Source organism: Lonchura striata, chromosome Z (assembly GCF_046129695.1).
Source record: "Lonchura striata isolate bLonStr1 chromosome Z, bLonStr1.mat, whole genome shotgun sequence".
Classification (NCBI taxonomy): domain Eukaryota; kingdom Metazoa; phylum Chordata; class Aves; order Passeriformes; family Estrildidae; genus Lonchura; species Lonchura striata.
Window position 1 is genome coordinate 12147749 of NC_134642.1, and position 24526 is coordinate 12172274.

The 24526-nt window shown below is 38.1% G+C and overlaps 1 protein-coding gene across 1 annotated transcript in view; it reads left to right on the forward strand.

Moving 5' to 3' along the window:
- Positions 1-24526, forward strand: part of HOMER1 (homer scaffold protein 1) — an 88671-nt gene that overhangs the window by 1926 nt on the left and 62219 nt on the right. The window contains exon 2 of the mRNA XM_021531119.3: positions 21672-21828. Coding sequence (XP_021386794.1) covers positions 21672-21828 — 157 coding nt within the window. The remainder of the gene's footprint in view (positions 1-21671; positions 21829-24526) is intronic.

Below are 24526 nucleotides of genomic sequence, written 5' to 3' on the forward strand. Positions count from 1 at the left end.
TAAGGTCTAAAAATTGAGCATTCTAGAAGCAAGTTGCAAAATCATTGGTAATTTAATGTACCTGAGTCACATGATGGTCTGTGTATTATATTCAGTATTTAATGAGTACTGGTATGCTGTGTGAGCTTGTAAACTGATCTTGTAGTACCTGGCTGGTGGAGAGCTCACCTATTTCAATAGTTAGAACACAGAAAACTTGGGGGAGGGAAGTTGGCTTACCAAAGCAGCAGGGGCTTTCTTAGTCTAATTACATATAATGAAGAATTCACTGTTCTGCTGGCGTAGTTCAGACTGTTCAACACGTGCAATACCATCAGGCAAGCCAGGTAATTATGCATTGGGTGTGTAGTGGAAACCAACCGGTGAGTAACTGGCTTTGGGCCAGTGCTGCTATTAAACATTTTTTTGGGAAACTTGAAACTAGAGAAACGTAGAGTAGTTCAGGACACTTTCTAATTGCTGTATCCTGTATGTCTGTGCGTGTCTTTTGTCTCACAGAAGGTAAGTGTATCGAGCCCTGTGGATTATATAGGCCAGACACACAGGATGTCCTTTCTTGTTTCTCTCTCTGCCAGTCTGTCACTTCTTCCAGTTCCTCATTCCTGTTGCATAAAAACAAATTCTTATCAATAGTTACTGTTGAGTCATATAACCATTGTGGACAACCTTTTGTTGGATTGACCACATACAATATAGTATTGTTTAATAGAGAAACATGGGTTTTGTGTTCTATCTTAGTTGATAACATGTATTCATATGTTCATTGCCAGTATTGCACAGTCTTCTTTGAGCAGAAATCTGATTGCATTAAAAATCCTCAAATAACAGCTCTGAAGCATAGTCAGGATTTATATTGGCAACTTAGGCTGTTGTATGCATTGAGCAGGTAAGTATTGTGTTTCAAGTTGGAAACATTGCTACATTTTTCTTGTTGCTACTGCTTGTACTTTGATCTGTGAGCAGCGGAAGTAGAGACAGTGATGCAGTTGTTGTTTAGGCTGGAATGAATACATTTCTTTACAGATACAATGGGGAAGACGCACAGCTGTGAAATCTGTTAGGGATGCAAAAATTGATGTCCTATTAAACAGAATATCTAGTATTAATTCCTGATTTATTGATGCATAGCTTCTCCATAACTACTTCAGATGATGGCCTTTACATGATGGCTGTGACAAATACCTAAATTTGCTACTTGCTTGTCACATAATTCATGCTGAATTTTAAGGAATTACAAGGTAGAAGCTTCTGGAAGATGTGCTCATCTCTGTCATGTCATGTTAATCAAGGTGTCTTTATAAAGGCTTCATCTTCAGTTTTGTTGGACTATATTTATATGTTGTCCTCATAAAGGTAGTTGTGATACGTGTCAGTTTAAGATGGCAGAATTAGAGTACTAGAGTACTTAAGCTGGCTGGAGAATATTGAGAAAGATTAGTATTTTAGGGTATACTTGTTAGTGCTTCACTTGCCTAGAAATACATATTTTAATTTTTGGTAGTCTGCAACTGGCTGATCCACTCCTAGATCTTATACTATTTGAAGTACGTCCAGTTAGTAAAACACATTTAATAAAAACAAGACACATTTAATAAAAACTACAGTCTTGAAATGTTTCAGTTTGCTTTCTGTATCTCAGTAACAAGAAATGAACACTGTAAATCTGTTGGAACCCAGAAGTATTATTGATCATTGAATTTTTCCAGATTCAAGTTACTTAACCTATTTTCCTTGCACAAGACTTAATGATAGCTTTCCCTAGACTTTGTTTTAGCAACACTTTTATCAGCTGTGCTCCACAGAATAGTTCAGATAGTAGAGCAGAAGGTGAGTTTCTTTGCAGTAGTTCAGTGTTACTGCAATTCCTGGCTGTCTTGGTGTCTCAGGGGTAAAATGAGATGCTTATTGTGTAAAAGTAATGGCAGCAAATTAGTTTATGATGTCTTCTGTAGCAGAATGGAGAATATATCAAGGTCTACAGATAACAAAAGTTGATTAAGATGTAGTAATGTAGAAATACCAAAACAGACTACCTGTAAGTCAGCCTGAAATGGTTAATAAACTACTTTTCAGAGAACAATATGTGTAGATATCTACCATGCTTGAATTACATTCTGTCACAGTCATTTTATGACTTCAAAACAAGCATGAGAAATATGAACCAGGTATTCTGGCCTGATAAAACATAAATGTGTGTCGTGAGCATCATGGGAGGATGATTGCTGACCTCGTGAAGGTATTTGTTATGAATGAAGTTGCAATTGATCTCTTTTGGTACTTCCATACATTAAGATTTTATAGGCCACCCTTTTTGGAAAAATCCAACTTCTGAAAATAAACATTCTGATTCATCATGTTGAGATTATTATTATTCTCATTTTTATTCTCAGTATTAATTCTCATTATTTTTACTCTCAAGGCAGGCATCAGATGTGTGTGTGTTATATGTGTTCTTGTGTTTCCTTTTTCCAAAACAGTGTTTGCTCTACCACAGTTACCATTATTTTTGCAGGATTCAACTAGATGTTGAGCCAGTATCTAAAGAAATACACAGTCTTGGAGCCACAGAGATTTTGCAAAGGCTTGTAATTCTGTAACAGGTCAGCACTTCTTATCGGCGATGGCAATGACACTTAACTAGAACTGAGAAGAGTATTTCTGCCTGCTAGTTGGTAAAAGTTTTAAGTTGAATTTAGGTATCACTTTTATGGGAATTTTTGTTGCAAAACATTTATTCTTTATGATTGTGTCATAAAACTATAATTTTATTAAAGGCTCTTAGCTAATCACTCTTTAAATCATTGCCTTTCACATCTCTGTCTAGGCACTGGTGTACTTCAGAGAAGAGCATTATCATATAATGTAACACTAATTTACTGGTAGCTTCTCATTAGTATAGATGCCTCGGACATTGTTTTAGTTGAAGCTATGGTTTTCTAAGGTATTCCAAACCATACAAACAATGCAGATACTTCAACCAGACTGCAACTTAGTTTTTCTTCTCCGTTAGATGTCTGTAATTTGGAAGCTGTTGAGGCCTAAAATAATTACCAAGGACCAAGGTCTCTGCTAGTCCAGAGGTTAAAAGTTAAGAGGTGCTTAGCAAGCAAGCTAGTGTGGTGTGTTCATACCCAGGCAGGCTGCAACTAGGTCTGGAACAGACCTTCCCTGAGTATATGTGCCTGTATTTTACCAATGTGCACTTCCCATCTGAGACAGTTTTGCAATGGAGAAGACTCTCAGGCTTCCCTATGTGTGTGGTTATCATGTTAGTAACAGTTAACTGTGACAGTGAAAAAAGAAGCTGAGCATTCTGTATTATTTAAAGTGAAAAAACCCCAGAGTCCACCTCTTCTTTTTTTTTTTTTTCTTCTATTTTAACGATACTATGAAACATGTATTTAAATGCCCTATTTAAAAGCCCTACTTAGGTGAAAGCTTTCTGTAAAAAATATATTCAAAGAACATGCTTTCTACTTCAGGGTTTTGTTCTGTTCATCCTGCAAGGCTTTTTCAGATATATTCAGTCTTAAAGGTAAGGTGTAATGGCTGTTGAAAGCACTGCGTTATGAAAGATCTCATTTTATATCCAGTTTAGATAGTAGACTTCTTTTCTCCATTCTGTTTCAAATTTTTTATATTTCCCAAGGCTCAGCCATGTGAGATCCACCAAAATTAGTATTGTGTTCAGGAAAGAAATATTAGAGGGGAGAAGAGGCTAGAGGGAGCTGTGAGTTTATTCTACCTGGTCCTTGCACTATGCAGTGTTGAGCTGTGTTTTATCTACAGAGTCCTGGTAGTGGCATTACTCCATTTGGTGAAGTAATGGAACTGTGTTTCAGTACTATATTGATTTTCTGGAACTGCATCACAGTCATGCTGCTGGCAACCGACTGCACTCTGATACACTTCTTTGGTGGCAAGTAGTGATGAATGCCAGTCATCACTAAAAAATTAGTCTAGGAAAATACTGTTTAAACATGCAATAGATGATGCTGGATTGCCAGATACAAGCATATATTGACATTTCCAGTAACTAGTCATGATTTATGTTTTTTAGTTATGATTATCAAGTTAGGTAACTTAAGCAGACTGCATCACTCATTTTCTGTAATGGGAGGGGAGAACTTGAAATACATAGCTGCTCTCAGGTTCTTCTTCCTCCACATACATGCAAATGATTCACAGGCACTGTTTTGTTGATGCTTGTGTTTGTGCTCTTTGTGAACATCCTGATTATTAAATTTTCACAGATCTTGCCACTGAATGGTGGGAACCACAAAAGGTAAGCACTGCTTCTTCCACTTGCCTGTGACAGCACCAATGTTTTTGCAGTGAGCTATGTCAGTGCTGTGACCTAGCTGACTGCAAATACAGGCGTGTGCAGCAGGGAAGGGTGACTGCAGGTGGGATAGACCTACCTTTTACTACAGCAGTGTCTGTTTACTCAGGTGGGAAATGTTTCAAAAGGTCTGAACGCAGACCTACTCCTGCTGAACTTTGCTCTTCATTTTGAAACTCAGGTCTGGGAAGGTTTTTCATGACTGTCCACTAGGTTGAATCTCAGCTTATTGAGAAATTGTATTTTTTTCCCCTTTGAGTAGTGTATTTTGTAGTAAAACAAAACAACACCACAGCCAAACCCAAACAAACAAACTCACTAAGCCCAAATGATAATAGGTTATATTGCTGAGTATAGAATTTAGTTTTTTAAAGTGCTTTTGAGTTACTAATTGTGTAAATAGTATGCTATAGTCTTGGATCCATCAGTAATCTTGAAACTCTTCTTGTAATAGGACATATGATGAGATTTTCCCTGCATTTTGAAAACTGAAGAATAATCTTTAAATGGTCAACACTTTACAGTGAAGTGTTGATGAAATAAATTGTCTTTGACATGTCTTCTCACAATTCTTAGGCCTACTTCTTAGGCCTGTTAATTTCCAACAGACTGCTAGCCCTGACTTGTCTGTACGAAATTCTGAAAGAATGAACTGTATGATATCGAAGAAAACACTCTTTTTTCCACTGTGACTTACTGTGGAGTACACAGCTATGGCAGGTATCTTAGGGTACTTCTCATGCTAACAAAAGTAAGCATATGCAATAATATGTGCTGTGTATCTCTCTTGTCAAATGGCTGTATGTCATAAACTGGGGTCCTAAGCAGATATTCAGATGATTTGCTTTAACCCTTGTTTTTGCACTACTTGGGTTTTTCACTGACTGTGTGTGACTAAAAGAGTTAACCTGCAATTAGACAAGAGCACTTCTGTTGGATCTAACTTAATTTCAGCTTCTGGATACTGATTTACAAGTGCCTTTTCACTGTTTGAGTGTAAGTCCCTTTTCTACATCTAGACATGGGAGGAACTGATTTTTACCAGGAAACAATTAGCAGTGCTTGGGAATAGATGGTGTCCTACCAGTTGGAGTCCTAGGTACTCGTGGTTCTCAGAAGTACTGCAAAGCCTAGACAGTATGTCTGGCTACATATGATAGTAAAACTCAAATGATCTTTGAGAAGTTTTCATAAAAAAGACACCAGTGCTGAAGTACATTAAAGAATGGTCTGTTTTGGCTGAATTTTGTGAAATGAGCACTGAACACTAGATGCCCTAAGATAACCTTATATCTGAATGTAAATGCTGCCCATGTCTCTTACAATGGATCTTAATGGGCCACTTAAGAACTGAAGTAGTTTTTACTGAGACATGTATTTGGTGAGCTTAAATGTGACATAGAAATTAAAAAAAACCAAAACAACAAAACTTCCTTTTTTGTCCACATTAATTATAGTTTTTAAAATCAGACTGCAACAAAAGCTAGAGTAGTTCTGTTACTGGGATGGAATGATGAGTATTATAGGGTCCTTTTCAATATGCCACTTTGATTGTTAGCAGAACCGGAGAATTGATATTATTCTGGGATGAAGTTCTTAGACAAAGAAAATCTTCTCTAATTACTCTTACAAAGAACAATTTTACTTGGCATTAAAATATATTTAAAGAGTCCTTTTCTTCTCCTCAGTAACAACAGCAAATACAATATTCAAAAGATACTGCTGGTCTTGTGTGCCCAGAGATGGACATGGTATTCCTAAAATCACTTGCACTAAGTCAGCATCTATGGATAGAATTCACATCTAAATCTTGCAAAGGTTACCTTCTGCTCCACCATCATCTTTGTCTTTTTGTCTTTGTACTTCTGCCACTGGCTAATGTTTTTGTAAAACCCAAGACTTTGCTTATTCAGGGAACCCTAGATTATTTTTTCTTATTTCTATGCTGTTCATCTTCCTGAAGAGCTGTTACTCTTCATTTGCTTGTAACACTGGAAAAATTCTTGCAATTAACTATGGTATGAGTACTTCCTGCTCATGGCATTCTATTTATTATATTAACCAGTCTTTTTGTAAACTCAAACCTGTTAGTGAGTGGGTAATGGCAGTTTCTGCTACATGGACTAGTATTTGATGCTTCAGTTAAGCCTCTTTTGGACATAACCATGGGAACACCTAAGTGCTCCAGTTTGGGAAGATTATACCATGTTTAGCATATAGCTATAAAATGTTTTTAAATGCAACTTTCTTTAAAACTGATTTTGCAATGCAAACATTCTGTAAGTGCCTAATAACCCTACTTGTTTTTAGCTACTGTTTATTTCATGGATACAGAAAGAAACACTGGGACTTGGTTTCTTACATTTAATATCTGTTGTGATATTCATGCACAGGAGGGTGTGAGGGAGGCTTTTCTAGTTCTTGTTTCATACAAGGGTTTTGAAGGTATGGAACCTTACCAGTTCATTCAGGTACCATGTAAGGAAAATTGTTCCTTAAAAAAACAAAGTCATGCTAAAATAACTAGCTCTTAACAAACACCTTTTCTTGCTCTTTGATTACATGCTTCTTAACTGTAGTAGCATGCATTTACTGCTGAATATTTTTATTGAGCTGGTAAATATAGGCCTCTAAAGTAGGCAATTGGAGCCAAAATTTCTGCACCAACTATATGGTATCTGTTTTTTTTTCTCAGTTTGTCAAAATGCTAAGCAGTGTTCTGAGACCTGATTTTTAAAAATTATTTTCATCTGAGTGAAGCCCTGACGCCCACCTGCTATCTTGGGGTTAGAACTAAGGTCATCATAAGTGCCTTTCAGAAGTATAAGCTAAATTTTGAAGTGTTTTTTGCAAAGTGGTTGCTAATCTAGTTCCAGTACAACAGATAACACTTTGTCTTTACCAGCCTCCATCAGCACTATCAAAGAAAGTGCATAAGCTGTCAGTGAGAAAATGTTTCTTTACATTATTTCAATAGCAATACCTGTGACTAGTACTGATGCCATTTTGTGTTTCCAGAACTGTCATCTTCACAGAATCACAGAATTAATAAAATAGGAAGAGACCACAGTGGGTCCACAGGTGTCCAGCCTCCCTGCTCCTGCAGGGATGTCCCAGAGCACATTTCACAGGGTTATATCCGGAGTGTTCTTGAATATCTCCAGTGAGGGAGACTCCACACCCTCTCTGGGAAATCTGTTCCACTGCTCAGTCACTGCACAGTAGAGAAGTCCTTCCTCATGTCCAGGTGAAACTTCCTGTGCATCCGTGTCTGCCTATTGCCTCTTGTCAAATTGCTTGGCATCTCTGAGAAGGTGGTCTACCATTCGTCCATTGTCTTGACACCCTTCTTTCCAATATTTGTATACACTGATGAGATTGCCTCTCAGTTGTTTCTTCTTGATGTTGAACAGCCCCAGCTCCCTCAGCCTTTCATCATAAGAGAGATGCTCCAGATCCCTCATCATCTCTGTTGCCTCTGCTGAGCCCACCACAGGAACTCTATGTCTCTGTTGCCATGAGGAGCCCAGAACTGGACGCAACACTCCAGATGAGGCCTCACCAGGGCTGAATACAAGGGCAGGATTGCCTTCCATGATCTGCTTTTTCATTGCATGGCAATTCTCTTCTTAATGCCCCCCCCGGATACCATTGGCCTTTTTGGCCACCAGGACACACTGGTGGCCCACGGACAGCTTGTTGTCCACCAGGACCCCCAGGTCCTTCTCCACAGTGCTGCTCCCCAGCAGGTCAGCCCCAGGCTGTGCTGGTGCCTGGGGTTGTTCCTCCCCAGGTGCACAACTCTGCAGTTGCCCTTGCTGAATTTCAGATGGGTCTTCTCTACCTGTCTTTCCATCCTCTCAAGGTTCTTCTGAAGGGTTGCACAGAACTTGGAGGTGTCATCATTCCTTCCAGCATAGTATCATAACTGAATTTGATGAAATCTGCCCCTTTTTTCAGGTCAAGGATGAACAAGTTAAACATTTGGGACCCAGTATTGAACCTTGGGGAACACCACTAGGGAGAGCCTCCAACTTTGTCACTGATTTTGACCCTCTGAGATCTGCTATTCAGCCACTTCTTAATCAACCTCACTGTTCACTCACTCAGTCCACATTCCTAATTTTGTGAATGAGAATGTTGTGAGCGATGATGTCAAAAGCCTTGCTCAAGCTGAGTAGACCATATTGACTGCTCTCCCCTTATGAGCTGCTTAGCAGTGGAATGAACAGCCAGCCCACATGTGGCTGTCCTTCTCAGCCTGTTGGGGTTCGTCCCCATGGTACAGCACTTGGCATAACTGCTTCCTTGACTGATGTTTATTATGTAGACCTGTCTAATTTTTCCCTTGTCAGCTGCTCTAGTGAGCTGTGCAGAGCACTTTCTGCTCCATGCAGTGTGTGTTCATACTAGTATATTTAAAAATGGATTTTGCCCTTTATCATTGTTTTGCATCTTGCTGCAGTGGGAGGTTGCCTGACAGTGCAAAGCATGTCATTGGCAGTGACAGGATTTGCTGCCATCTTAGGAATACCTTCAGTGATCCAGTGAGCAAACTGTGTTACTTGTCAGGAATGATACTTGGGTGTCTCAGAATGTTTGGCATATGCATGCTGTGAGAAATCAGGGAAACAGACCTGGGACTCCCAGTTACAGGTCAATATAGGTTCAGCCACTGCATCCAAAATTCAATAGTGTTTACTTGGCTGTAAGTTATCAGAAGGGAGAAACTTGCTGGCATGGTAATAATATGCTCAAAGTGAATTAAAGAGTCTGTAGTTCCTGTAGTGCTCAATGGGTGATTCAAATTGATTTGTTATTTATGAATATAAAATTAATTTGTTTACCTTTCTAGGAATCTAATTCAGTTTCTTGATAAAATAAAATGATCCAGTTCTCATCTTTGATGTGGAACAGTGATTTTTTTATTTTCCTTTGAAGCTTAACATGCAGCTGTAGCACTCCAGTTGGGATTGCAAATTATTTGAAGATCAGGTGCTGGTGATGAAATGCATGTCTTGTCAGCCCCTTCTTATGTCAATTCTCATACTTCCACTGGTGCTGGTGGAAGCATGAGTTCAGCTTTGAGGTGTCTGCAGTCAGCATGTGGTGGTACTAGTGGTTTATTTCAGGGTGTTGATTTCTGAGGGTTAAGTGCAAAAGCTCTTAAAACTGACTGAACTGGCAAATTATTTATGCCAAATATGTTATTTGTAGGTTTTTAGCTGGGAATGAAAGACATGACAAATGCCAGGCCCACTTAAAGCTTTTTCACATGGAGAAAGCATGCCAAAATTAATAACCTAGATGTGTGGAAAAAGATGGAGTGGAAGTGGTTGATAGGGTGAGAAGTGGTGAGGAGGTGTGATTGTTTCTGTATGAAGGTCTACAGGGAAGCAAAATGGAAATTTAGAGCCAATAAGGAGATGAATTACAGCTATTACAAAGCAAAGAGAAGTTGGTAAAGACTGTGGTGCCGAATGAAGAAACCTCATTTTAGTACAGACATGTCTTTGAGACAAATTTCAAATGTGGAGTAATAAACAAGGAGGATATGTATTCCTTGGGTTTTCTGCTGTTAACAAACTGCCGAGACATCTAGTCTTAATAATAACAAAATTATGACTAGTATTATTTTAGCATTGTCTCTCAAAGTCAAAGATGATTAGAAAAACAGCAGTTAGACTAATTTTTAAATAGTATCACTGTTTACCATATAATTGCCGTTTTTCTCAATGGAAACACATGATGACTTGAGTCTATGATTTTGTGTTTCTTCTATTATCTTCTAGATTCCAGAATTCTCATTAGTCTATTGTCAAAAGCCCCAGCTTTGCCACTTTGCTCCATAGCTGTGAAATACAGCCATCAGAACAGAAATTCTTGTCTAGGCAATGATGAGACTTGATGAAACATGCAAAATCACACTGAATGTCAAATCAGAAAATACTGTGTTTACATTGTTTATTGAACTGTGTTGTATTTTATGGAGACTAAGATGATATGGGATTGCCACTCTTTATTATTACAGTGATTTACATAGTTTCATAGCCTAGTGCCTTCCCTCTATTCTCACTTCCTTCATACTGCACTACCTGTGCATGATGACACTTGTCAGTGCTGCTGAAGGATTTTATTAGAGCCACTAAATTGATCTAACCAAACTTTAGAACAGAGGGTGTTGATTTACAGACAATCTTAGGCTTTCATGTCAGGACAAAGCAAGGAGTTTCAGTCTGTCAGTTTTCTGAATCTGTTGCTCTGGGTGGCATTTCTACCAGTGTTGTCATACTGACCAATATGATTAACATCAAAGACCTTGCAAGGTGCTGTTTCTACCTATCTGTGCCTCAGCAAGAGCACCTAAGTGCAATGCAATTTGCAATTTGGCTTAATTCTTACCTTGTTTAATCAGCATCAGTTGTCTAATTAGTTACTTCTGAGTGGCATAAACAACCCTTCTTACAAGCTGACAATTGTTTTGCAAAGGAAACTAGTGAACTTTAGATCCTCAGAAATCCATAAATTAATTTGAGGGTATTTGTGAAATGTGAAAAGGAAGACATGCAAGTCATGAATAGGTTTGCATTCTGGAGATTGTAGAGATTGAATATTATGTCCCATCTGGAGCCTTCCTCCTAATTTTCCTCATCCTTCTCCATGTCCCTAGAAAGGAGATGCTGCTGTGCCTGCTTGTAAAGCAATACACGAGCTCCTGCCTCACTAGCAATGTCTGTGGATCCCAAAGCAACTTGGTGCTTTTGCTCCCTCTGCTTCTGTTATTTGGAGAGATGTGCTTGTGCTTCTGGTCTAAGGGATATCTTAATTTTTTTTTTATTTCTGGTATTTCCTCCCTGCCTTTTAATTGTAGCTCTTGCAATGGTTCTGAGGCTTATAGATATTGTTCCTGAGGACCACGTATAGAAAATATCAATTCATTTAAACTCAAGAAAACTGGTGGTGCAGGAAGACAGGAAACTATAACTTAATTGTCACATGACTTTGTAATAAAGTACTCTGTGAAGTAACAGTAGAAATTCAATCTAAGCAGTTAAACTACTTAATATTTTCCCTTAATATATTTTATGCATAAGTTCTGTAAGAGGAGTCTGAATGTCAGAACTCCATTGCAGGGACACTTTAGATAAAGATTGCAAAGGAAAAATTGTTTCTGTACAGACAGTGTCAAGGAACTAGGGGAACTAACTAGAAAGCCTGGTTATGGATTGCTTTCGGGCCTTTCTAAACCTGTTTTACTAATGAGCAGGAAAAATGGTGTTTCTTCCTTTCTGCTTTCTTCTCTTTTCTGCTTGTGCTGCAAGTGTTATGTTGAGTTTCCTTGCTGTAGAATGAAGAGAAACAAATGTTTTTAGACCATTTTTATTTCTTATTCTAGATGCAGCATAGCTTAGCTTACTGCATGTAAGGGCTGTTATAGGAATGTTGAAATCTAGACTTCTTTCAGAAATATCTCATTACAATGTTATTTCAGGATCTTTGTTCATAGGCTACAACCTGACATTAGGTTGGAGTTTTTTTGTTTACTTCTGATAAATACTTTTAGTGACTAGATGTGGAGAACAACTGTATATCTTGAAATTAATTATGTGGTTCTAAAGAAAGAACTCCTCCTCTCTGGGCCTTCTGACAAGAATTTTTGAACAGAGCAAAATTCAAGAAGAAATTTTTTAGTGTCAGAGTGTCATAGAGTTCATAGTATTTTCACTATAGATAAATATCTATTCTAAAATTCAACCTAACATAGTTTAACTGCTCTTAAGTAATTAAAAACTAATTGTTAGTTCCATCCAATTTTGTAATTAAATTTAAGGTAAATGTTTATTCAGAGATACCTTTGTCCACTTACTTGCACAATTTAGAGGAATAATCACTTAGCTACCTAAAAGAATTCTGAAGATATCTATGTTCCTGGAAGTAGTTACTAAACTGAAGTGATAGCTTTAGGAAGATAAAGCTGAGTACTTGGTAATACACTTTTTGTTACCTCATTTGATTCCCAAAACTCTTGCTTGATTCCTGCTATGAAAATGAGTTTTTCAAGGTTGTGTGGAAGGACAAAAAAATGAAAACCTTAGAGGAGAGATGGACCCTCATTCAGCTGTGGGAGTAACCTTCACAGTCAGCGATAAATTATTGCTGTGAATGTTTCCTGCAACACTTCAGCTGGTTGCCTACCTGGTGAACTTGAGCAGCATACAGTAACAGCATATGAGGGCAATTGGAGAACAAACTTTTAAAACAAATCCGGAGGATTGCAGAAGTGAAAGCAAATCCAGTGTTTATTTTCCTTTTTTTTTTTTAATCAGTTTAACACTGCCCTGTACATAACCTGCAAGTAGGTTTATTAATCTTTAGGGTAAACAGCTTCATGTTCACTGATATTACACCAAAAATTCAAGAGTTTTGTTGGGATTTTTCTTTGTTCTACTATATAAGCCTTAATTTTAAGTACTGGACACTGATTTGTCCTCAGCTTTGCAACTCTGCCACCTTCCATGCTGTTGATGTTACTAAATATGCAAGATTGTAATGTCTGTGCTGTCCTACAGCTCAATGTAAATCTGTGCTGTGGAAAAATCTCTTTCTTTTCTAAAGTTTACTAAGATTCTTCATGAGACCCTTATGAATGGTAAGCTCAAATGGAAGAGGAATGAGGTTAGGTAAACTTTCTAATTTGTCTCTATGTTTGTTCAATAGCAAGAGCTTTATTTCCTAGGATATGGTAATCCTAACTCTTGGGATTTCATGATGGCAATACATTTTAAATGCTGTCAGTGGTTGTGTTACAGTGCCTGTTTGTATTAAACTCCCCTACCTCTTTTCTTTCCCTTCCTTCTCTGGAAGGTACCATGTGTGGGCTTCCTGAGCAATTGGTTGAGATTGGCACCTATAGTATCATCCATTTGTTCCCCAAATAGACTATTTTATAGGATTGCATAGCTGTGAATTGTAGAATTGCTAAGGTTGGAACAGACCTGTAAGATCACCAAATCCAGCTATCAGCCTAGAACCAGCACCATAGTCACCACTAAAATATATCCTCAAGTGCCATATCCACTTCCAGGAATGACAACTTCCCTGGGCACCCTGCTTGATAACCCTTACCATAAATAATTGTTTTCTTAATACATACTCTAAACCTCCCCTCGTGCAAATTGAGGCTATTTCCTCACATCCCATCACTTTTTACCTAGGAGAAGAGACTGACCCCCACCTACCTACAACCTTCTTTGAGGCAGTGGTAGACAGAGACAAGATCTCTCCTCAGCCTCTTTTTTCTTCAGGCTATATCCCCCCAGCTGCCTCAGCCACTCCTCATATGCTCCAGTCCCTTCACCAGCTCTGTTGCCCTTCTGAATATGCCATCCACCTTAGTATATGTGCCAAAATGTTACCAAAAGGAATTGATTTTAAAAATGTTTGAAGTTATGTGCTTTCCTGACTTGTCTACTGTGTAATATAAAACTCCTATTAATTGATGCAATAATTACAAGTGAACAGTTTTTCTGCTAATGAAAATCCATAATTGCTGACTTAAGCAGAGTTCTCTCTGCTCATAGGCATCGAATTTAACCTGCATTTAGCTGTAAACATACATGTTTTGTATATACTTCTTAGTCTACAGTAAAATGGTGCAAGGCTGTTGTTTGGGTTTTTTATTAGGTATTTTTTTCCTTTTCAAAAATGTGGGGTGTTAAGGTATGCGAGTAGAGTGCAACTTTTTCCTCTGTTGTCCACATAGCTCATAGATTTTCACTAGTCTTTATAGGGGCACTAACATTTCAAAGATAATAGATTTCTGGTAATCACTAAATTATTTTCTACTGACTTCCTATACCTTATGTCTCTTTAAGTACTGTGCAATATCCTACTTCAAGTTGAAACAAATTGATTAAAGCTTCACGTCCTTGAAAATGTAATGTGTAGGAGTGAGGGTGGGTAGGATGGTTGGGATGGATGGGAGATCTCTGAAGCCAGGTCTTGGAACGTGTGGTTTACGGTAAAGGGTGTGGGTGCAGGGGCTCTGTTTGGAGCTGCCAGCCACAGCCCTAAGCAGGCCCGAAAAAGAGAGCTGGAAAAATAAGAGGGCAAGAGAGCAGGAGGGTAAGAGAGAGAATTTCCTGTTACAATCCAATATATCATCTTCTGTGTTGAATATTCTAATTTTTACTAACCAATCTGGTATACGATACAAAACCTGCAGCATTTACATATGGCCTATGAGAATCATTACATTATCATACTGTGTTGCGTTTTCAACCTTAAAAACTACTATTTGGACCTCTTTTGCCAAACTAGTAGCATCTTCTCTGACTCTTGGACCTGTCTGCAAGTAGAGGGTACTGTTTAATCAAAAGGGGATTAACATCAGCTGGCAATAATATTTTTTCTAGTTGTTTAGTAACTAAGGCTTGGTATCTCAAAGCTTGCTTTTATTTCAGTCTTGCTCATAGTTTCCATATTCTCAAAATCTTTTGTCAAACAGTCATAAGCATTTCCTGTTTCATCTTCCCCAACAGTAATGGACAGTACATAATTACTTTCCTGGATAAGGTAAATATATTTTTACTTAACCTAACAGGTTTAGTGGAAGTCTCTAGATAATTTTTCTCCCCTCAAATCCTGAAAATTGGCAGTTATTACTTGTGATGCTATGCTACCTCCTAAGTGCTTAAAAATCTAATACTAAAAGCTTATTCTTAAATGGAAACAAAACAGCTTAGAAAATGCTTGAAGGCACTGCCTGTGCAGTGTTACATAGCTACGAAGCACATTCTGTAAAGCTTATATTTTGAACTTTATAGTTAAATAGGCAGTTATGCATATTAACTGATAACTGTATACAGAAAACAAGCTTTTTTGTAGCAACTTTCTAAATATTTACTGACTTCAAATAAACCAAAACATAACAGTAAAAACAGGTCTAAGTATGTAGGTGTAGAGCTAGATAAACCATTGGTGGGATTAGAGGTATTTTTATTTGCATACATGATTGTATCTTCCACTTTTTTACTATCTCAAAGCTTGTTTTGAGATATGAAAGTTGTTATTGTTTATGTATATTGTACATGAAAGTTGTGTGTAAGACAAAAAGCAAAATCTAAAATCGTCATTACACATTACACAAGTCCACTGAGTGTGTTTGTTCAGCTTCATAATTTTAACTTCAAGATGGTATTGTCAGTTATTTCCTGTCCAGAAAAAGATTACACTTTAGAACAGTTTCCATATATTAGAAGCTGGTGTTATGCAATACTTTTCCACAAATATATACAATTTTTATCAGACCTCAGAGCATTTTTATGAACATGGAAAATTCTGAGGCTTCCTGTTGCTTTGAACTGTTTGCAGAGCTGCTTAAACAACACTGACTGTGCTTGGATGCTCTAGTTTATGAATTAGTTTTGACTAGAGCTGCACTTTTAATCACTCTCCTCATTTCTTTTCAGGAATCTCTTCTCAAGCTGCTTAGAGTAACAAAAGCTTGCTACAGCTTTGAAAAAAGGGGAGAATATTGTTAAGACTAGCAGGACACTGGGAAAAAGCTGTGGGATTAGTATGCTGACATTTGGAAAAAGCAAAAAGGTCTTTATCCTATCCTAAATCTGAGGATAATCAGCAAATGTCTGAAATACCATGTACAGTGTTCATGTTGTCTGACCTGGGGAGAAATTTCCTTGGATGACAGCTATTACAGAGGTTCAGAATTCAGTGTATGCAAAATGACCACCTGCAAAATATGCCTACTGCCTACTGTAAGGGTTTGCAGTCCTCAGGACTGCCAGAGACTGTGCGATGAGCATGCTGTCTGTCATGTGGCAGGATCTGCTGTGCCCAGGGCTGTAATGGCATGAAGACAGCACACTTCTGTCTAGTCTCCACCACTCCAACCAGCTTGGACTGTGGTTTCACTCCCATTTTGAGCACAGGGATATTATCCTGTTTTTGTCTGTATGTTGCATCATCTTCCTCTGAAACTCTTTGTATGAAACCTGATGGATGAAATCTTGTGCTGTTTGCAACAAGAAAAAATCTCCAAGGCACATTTTGTTGGACTTGTTTTGAAAGCAGTCTTGTATGTGGACTCTGTGTGTGTCAAAAACAGGAAGTCTGGATAATGCACTGGAGCTTGTAAAATCCATGTTGGAGAAATGGACATGGACATGAATCTCGTGGAATTTTCACTATCAAAACTGAGCTAAATAAGAACACTCCATCACATATGCTTATTCATTCCTTTTTCTCATACTGTTTGGGGAAAATACCTCTGCTGAGAAATTTAATACTTCCAGGTGGCAGGCATTGCCCGTGGTGGTTCCTTGTGTTTTAAAACTCAGTTTCCTCATGGGCCACAGTCACTCAGAGTGAGCCTATTTTGGTGTCTGCTGTCTGCTTCTGCCTGGGCAGCTCTTTGCTCCAGCTCTTGCTTAAGAGTCATCGCCCACATCTCTTTTGTCTTGATCTGCAATTCTGGCCTGGTCTTCTGTTCATACAGGGAAATTCATTACCTCATTCTGCATAGGGCAACAACTTCCCTGTCGAAACACTCTCAATTTAGCCCAGTATGGAGGAAGAAGGGAGAGTTGTATCTAATTTTTAATATATTTTTTAGCATAATTAACACTCCATAAGGGGAGGCAAGTAGAACATAAAGTAATGTTGTAGAGGTTCATACTTTCTTTTCAGTGGCCTTATTGTTTTCAGAGTAATTAAGACAATGGAATCCCAGTCTTGAGAAATTACAGGTTTTATAGCATTCAAGGTAATTTTGGAGTCATGGTAAACAATAGTGTGAGGGAAGAAATAAGCAAAAGGAGGTCTTCACCACTAGTGCTTTAGAGGTACCAGACATTAAAGAATAAAACGTTTTTTTTAAAAATGAAGCATATATTAATTATGAATTAGCAAGGAAAGTACTTTCTAATCTTCTATACTAACTTAAGCTTCTTCAATACAATCTTTGATTAGTGTAGCACTTCCTATATTGAGCAGCCTGCATTCTTTTTGTAAAGGCTGTGTTAAGATGTCAAAATGGAAAGAGTGGTTGGAAACTATTCATTCAACTGTTAGTAAACCAGATTTATCTCCCAAGTTTAGTTTAGGATTGATCACATATCAATGAATGAATTTCTGTATTGATTATGGAAAATCCTGTTATGACTCTGCCTGCTAAAGTGATACTTCTTATGCTTCTTTACTTATCACATTGCTTCTTGGGTCCAGGAGGACTTGGCTTGTTAGTCTTGTTAGTCTTTGTCTGACCAATGTAATGTTGCAGCCTAAGGCAATTAAGAACAGCAGGATACAAGGCTTAATGTTTTTACCATGCCTGAGCAGACATTTCTAATAGTCAAACTCTGTTACTATGGCATTCTTGTTAGTTTGTTTTCTTTTTGTTCAGCGTTGGTATATTTCTGGAAAAATGAATTACTTTGCTTTGTAATTAGTGAGGAGTTCTTGTCTTAGCTCCTATTAATGTCTTTAATGAGTACTGAATACCTTCTGATAATGAAAGAAAAAGAAGAGAAAGCTGAAAGGGAAAGAATAAGAAACTGCTAGAAACTTTTATGTGAAGATTTATTGGCCAAAGTTACAAATATTCTTATATGTTTTATACATTGCATGTTGCATGTTCACAGGTGTTTTTGTTGCATGTTCACAGGTGTTTTAGGAAATTAAAATTTAAGTTTCTCTATATAATATGTTGCTACAGAAAAATACAGATGATGTAATTGTATATTAGCTTTGAAGGACTTCAGTGGTACATCAATGACTTGATTCTATAACACATTTAATCCTGTAGATATATAGTACATAACTTCCATTAGCTTGCAGAAATAATCTTTATAAATGTTCATCGTTAAGTGTCAAAACAGTGGTCTAATTCTAGAGTCATCTGAAGTTTAGTGTCTTTGTCAGAAAAAAATCCTAATTACTCCAGTAATCTGGCAAAATGATGATTTATCCAACTCGTCTAACAAAAGGAGCTATGCCTTTTCCACAGAGTGAAGACAGCTTGTCATTCAGTAAAGCTGTACTTTAAGCATGGAGAGAAAAGACTATAACTCTAGTTTTATGAGAAGTGATTAAGAAGTGTAGGTAAGCTTCATTTATAGTGTTCCATACCTAACTGTGCTGTCTGTGCCAGACCCACACTGTGCCCTGCAAAGTGCTCTGCTTTGTCTTGAGCAGCACTGCTGAGCAATCAGCAGGAAGATGCAGGCCACCTCATCAAATTGAGGATGTTTTGGTGGGGCTGTGGAAGATTTTTGTGATGACAGTGATGGAGAGCAGTATCTCAAGGCTGAACAGTTGACTTTCAGTGACACTCACTTCAGCCATATAGTACTCACCTACCTTTTACATATTAAAATCCTAACCTGTGGTTGTTGAAAATCCCAGTTATGTGATATAATGTACTGTATGTGAACTGAGCATCAGTGCTAGTCAAATGGATATTCATTAACCACACATCTACATCCTGGATTAATTTCTTCCTTGATCTTTCATTATTATGGTCAGAGCCTTTATAGTTTCCTTTCAATGTCAATATTCATCAAAACAATTGGCAGGCTTCTGAGATAGTTGCCCATTTTTTTATGGGCTCTTTCATTTTCCAGAGTTAAAGGGCCAGTGCATTATATTAATATGTGTCCTTTGATATTGGTATATGCTTAACTGGGAGGTAAATTATAAAATAGATCTAATATTGAAGACAACTAAAGTTTAAGTATGATTGAAGAAGTAATTGTAGCTATTGAAAAGGGCAAAAAGAAGTAGTTTGTTCTATTAAACAAAGGGCTTATACATGCCAGTCATCTTTGTATAACATTTGTGTGCAAGAGATTTGGATCAGGAAAACAGCTATGCAACCTCTTATAGCTTGGTGATTTACAAAGAAAAGATGAATTGGTGCTGAGGGTACATTTCTGTGGAGAATTACCGTGTGCATTGATCCCATTGGCCTTCCCTTCAGTCTTCTTTATCTTTCACTGAAACTCTGTTTTGCTGTCTCTGATCTGTTCTGCATACTTCTTTCATTTCATCCAGCTTCTCCAGCATAGGAGAACACCACGTCTGTCATCTGGTGAACTTCAAGGAATCTTAACTCCCAGCTGTGTAATACAGTTCTACTACTGAAAGCTGCTCTTCCTGCTGAGGAATAGAGATATTTCATTGAGTTTATATGTACCCCTTTGTAGTTAGGGCAAATAAAACCCCTTTAACTACAAGTACCCAAAATTCTGTGGTAATTTATTTTGGGGGGAAAAAGTGTTAAAAACATACCTCTGAAAATAAAATAAGGGCAGGTCAAAGGGTATGTTTTTTCACACCCTGAAAATGAGAGCCAAAATATATAAAAAGTTAAATTCAACCTAAAGTCCTGGGACTTAATATCTTTGGAATTTGATAGCAGCATTCCTTTAAAAATATCGCAATCAATTTGTCATTAAAATGTAGCTAAATTTAAACTGACAGCTACAGTATCATAGAATAGTTTGAATTGGAAAGGACATTAAAGATAATCTAATTCCAACCTGCTTACATGGGCAGGGACACCTTACACTAGACCAGGATGCTCAGTGGCCGATTCCAGCTTGGGCCTGAACACTTCCAGGGATAGTACAGCCACATCTTCTCTGGGCAACCTGTTCCAGTGTCTCACCATCTCACAACAGAGAAATTCCTCCTAATGTCTCACCTAAACCTGCTCTCTTTCAGTCTGAAGCCATCACCCCATGTCCTGTTACTGAATGCTCTGGTAAAAAAAGACCCTCTGCCTCTGCTCTTGTAGCCCCATGTTAGGTACTGAGAGGCTGCTGTAAGGTCTCCCCAGAGCCTCCTCTTCTCCAGGCTGAACAATTCCAACTTTCTCAGCCTTTCCTGATAGGAGAGGTGTTATATCCCTTTGACCATCTTTGTGGACTCCTCTGGACTCTCTCCATCAGGTCCCTGTCCTTCTTGTGCTGGGACCCCAGAGCTGGTGCAGCACTGCAGGTGGGCTCTCAGCAGAGCAGAGCAGAGGGGCAGAATCCCCTCCCTGGCCCTGCTGCCCACCCTGCTCTGGATGCAGCCCAGGACACGTGTGGCTCTCTGGGCTGGGAGTGCCCATGGCTGGGTCATGTCCAGCCTCTCATCCCCAGCACCCCCAAGTCCTTCTGGGCAGGGCTGCTGTGATCTGCACATCACAGCCTGTGCTGGTACCAGGGTTGCTCTGACCTAGGTGCAGCACCTTGCACATGACCTTGTTAAACCTCATGAGATTCCCATGGGTCCTCTCCTAGAGTTTTTCCAGGTCCCTGTGGATGGCATGCCATCCACATGCATCAGCTTTGCCACTCAGCTTGGGGTCAGGTGTGAACTCTCTGTCACTGATGAACATTGAGACTCTGAGGCATTGGTCACTGCCCTCTAGATACAAAGGTCCAACCCGTTCCTTGTCCATCAAACTGTCCATCCATTGAATCCATCTCTTCCAGCCTAGAGAGAAGTATATTTTAGGGCATGTGTCAAAGGCTTTACATAAGTGCAGATAACTGACATCCACAGCCCTCCCCTTGTCTACTGATACAGTCACTCTATTGTAGAAGGCCATCTTATCACCATCTTAGTGATATTAAAATGTGTTTAGATTTCTGTGCAATGCTGTATGTCCTGGTAGTGGTCATGGGGAAAAATGTTGCAAATTCTAAATTACAATAAGGGCAATTTATAATTTAAAATGTATTTTATACATTATTTAATGTTGGCATAAATACCTTCAGGCATAAAGCTGCAAAGAACGAGGGATTCACAACACATGTTCCTGGCCTTTATTATAGTTAGTTTTAGAGTAATTGCATTGAATCAACCAGTTCAGATCCAGATTGTGGCATAAAATTGATGAGAATAATCAGAGTATTAGGAGATTTTGGAGAAGAAGTAGACTTGAAGTTATGCACATTCTGCAATGTGAGTATAATGGGAGAAATTACACATGCATTAATACAATTTAGTTTTAAAGGATAGGTGGGCAGTGAAGAGCTGGGGAGATGATGGGATGATGCTGAATTTATATTAGAAATGTCTGGTTTTATCTGCCTTCACAACTGGATGCTGATTTTTGCCTTAGAAGACTTGAGTTTTGCTTGCATATATGTATTAACAAACCTAACCTGCTCTATGCAGCAACATATACAGAAGATGTCAGGCAGGGTTTATTCTGTAGAGTAACTTGTATGCATCCAAATGAGTACACTGGCAGATAGCTTGTATGCAATGATAGTATGTACAGATTAGTTTAATGACTTTTTCTTTTCTCCTTCAGGGAACAACCCATCTTCAGCACCCGAGCTCATGTCTTCCAGATTGACCCAAACACTAAGAAAAACTGGGTTCCCACCAGCAAGCATGCTGTTACTGTGTCCTACTTCTATGACAGCACAAGAAATGTCTACAGGATAATCAGTCTGGATGGCTCAAAGGTAAACTATATTCCAGAAAAACTAGTTGTCTGAAACATTTTTGCTACTATTTTCTAGTTTGATGTTCTTCATGTTCTTTCTCAGATGTTTGTATCATTATCTGACCACAGATTACTGGCATTTTAAAATGGTAACATTGCCTCGTAATACATTTAAAGTGTGTATTTGTAAATTCTGTTTTCCGTGTAGTTGTGCTGACTTCAATGATTATTGCTGAATTGAAGTACTGACCTATACCTTGTTTAATGCTATGAGAAGTCTAAAAAGACAAAAAATCATACCAAAGTACTTGTAGGGTTACAAAAACTTGTTTTCATTTCTATACTCAGTCATTTATCAATATAATTAGCTTCAGCTTTATGAAGGACATCTGTTCAGTGGCCATAATCACTTTGTAAATCCTTTGTTATGTAATCTTGCAATTTTTGCTGTAGAGAATGCAAGGATTGCCTCCTAATAAAGCCTACCTAATAAATGGTAAGCTTTTATCTAGACTCAGTTGGTTTGGTTTTAGTAGGGGTTTTTTTGTGGGGCTTTTTTTGGTTTGGTTTGGTTTTTTCCTCTGTTTTAACTATAAAGTATATAGTGCTGAGCTGCTCCTCTTGTAAAATATGTCTAAGAAATTAATTTGATGTGCAGAAAATCCTTGACTGTTTCTACCTGCATAACTATAATAACAGTAACTTTATAAACAGTGTAGCAGAAAATGCTATACTAAGGGCATTAAAGATATAGAGACTGTAATCAAAAGTTGTGATCCTTTCCAGAGACTCATTTGAAGCTTTTGGAAATGCATCAGTTCACAATGACTGGAAATGAAACACTCTGCTAAAAGCATGATGGTATTCACAGAGATCTTTTGACTACTTAGTGAAAACTGAAAATTATTACCCTGCATTTTAAAAAAAAATCCAAATTATTTATATTTTAAATGTAAAAGGAGATTTTCTATCACAAAGAAATATATAGAAATTGATCTCATAGTCAAAAATCTCTGCTTGAAGTGGCTGAGACTGGTATCAGAGCCTGCCAGATTTTTTCCAACTTTTAAGTCTTACTTTGTTTTTTTCCTTCTCAGCCTTCCTTCAAATGATCCAATTAGTTCTGCCAAATAATTAAAATACCTTTTGAGTCAGTATTAATGAATAAAGACACTCAGATCTGAACTAGATGATGTATGAAATTAAGAGTACCAGTTATAAAATGTAGTGTTTTAATTGATCTGGAGAATATACAAAATCCTTATTCTGACATCCACTGGGTTTCCTCTGTTTCATTCTGGTGCTGCAACTCCTGCTGAGTGCCTGCTGAATCAAATTGTCAGGTAGTTGTTCACCTATTTAGTAATTCTTTTGTCTGTTGCAGCATTCCCTCTACATCCAGTACTAATGGCAAGGTACATTGATAATTCAGTTCAGCACTTTCATTTACTCTGTGAGTGCTGCAATGCTAATAATGTTTTCATCCAAGTCTTAGATGAAGATCTAAAATCCCAGTCATGGCAAAGAGTTCCATTCTTTCAAGCATTCACCACATCGCTCTGAAACATACACAGGTGAATAACAGAGGGACACATGGAAGAATTTTAAGTGGGTTTCCAGCATAATTCCCAGTGAGTTAATGTACTTTTACTTAAAACCCCATCCTTTTTTTTAGCATATCTGTTTATGTACAATATGGCATGGTATGTGTAAAGAGTTAAATGTAAATATAAAGCATTTTTAAGTTTGAGTGCACCCAGAAAGAGTCGTTGCTGTATGGCATATAGCTGAGTGTCAGTAACACTGATGACATGCACATGTTGCCAGTGGCCAAAACCACTTGTCAAACCCTACTGGTTTTGAAGCTGTCGTGCCCCTCCCTCAGAGGAAATAGATCCAGCCAGGTTTTATTGTACACCTGGGTCCTGGCGGGATTTACAGCATCCTTTGGGTTTGTATGGTGGAGAGAATGATGTGCTCAGTTCTCAGGCACTGAGCAGTAAGTACGTCAGTAAGTAAAGGCAGTTCACATGTATATTACTGCAGTAGGAATGTTGGAGAGATGTATACTATAGATTTGAGAGCTAATCCTACTTGTATCCCACACCCTTCTCTCTCTTTACATTGGTGCATTTCAGAAGTATTTGTGGATATAATTTAACTTCTTTTCCGATTATCTCTTAAAAACAAAAGGACACTTCAACACATGATCTTCCCTACTATGCATGGCAGTTTCCAACCTGAATTTGCTTATGGGGTTAATAATTTTGCTTTGGTTAATTTTGAAAGAGAGGATTTTTTTTCCTTATTTGAGCTAGGTTTAGCCAAGACACATCCTACAGACTCAACTTCCTTACTTTTAATGCATTTTGTGTAATGTTTTCTGAAGCTACAGTCTCCTCTTGAAATATCTTGCACCAGATATGGTGTATGTCCCTCTATCTTGTCTACAAAAAGTGTAGGACCATAAGGTGTTCAGTGTAGAGGCTATATATGCATTTTAGAATCATGCACAATATTTGGAGCCCTGTTGTCCCTTGCAGAGAAAACTTGATGCAAGTACTCTGATAGAACTTGAATCTGGTTTCTCTGACCCCTTGAGTAAATATCTTTTATGTGACTTTTTTCTCCTACCAGCCCTGGAATTAAAAGAAAGCCTGAAAAATAAGATTTCTTATGCAGTATGGCATGACAACATTGAGCAGTTGTTGCTAGGG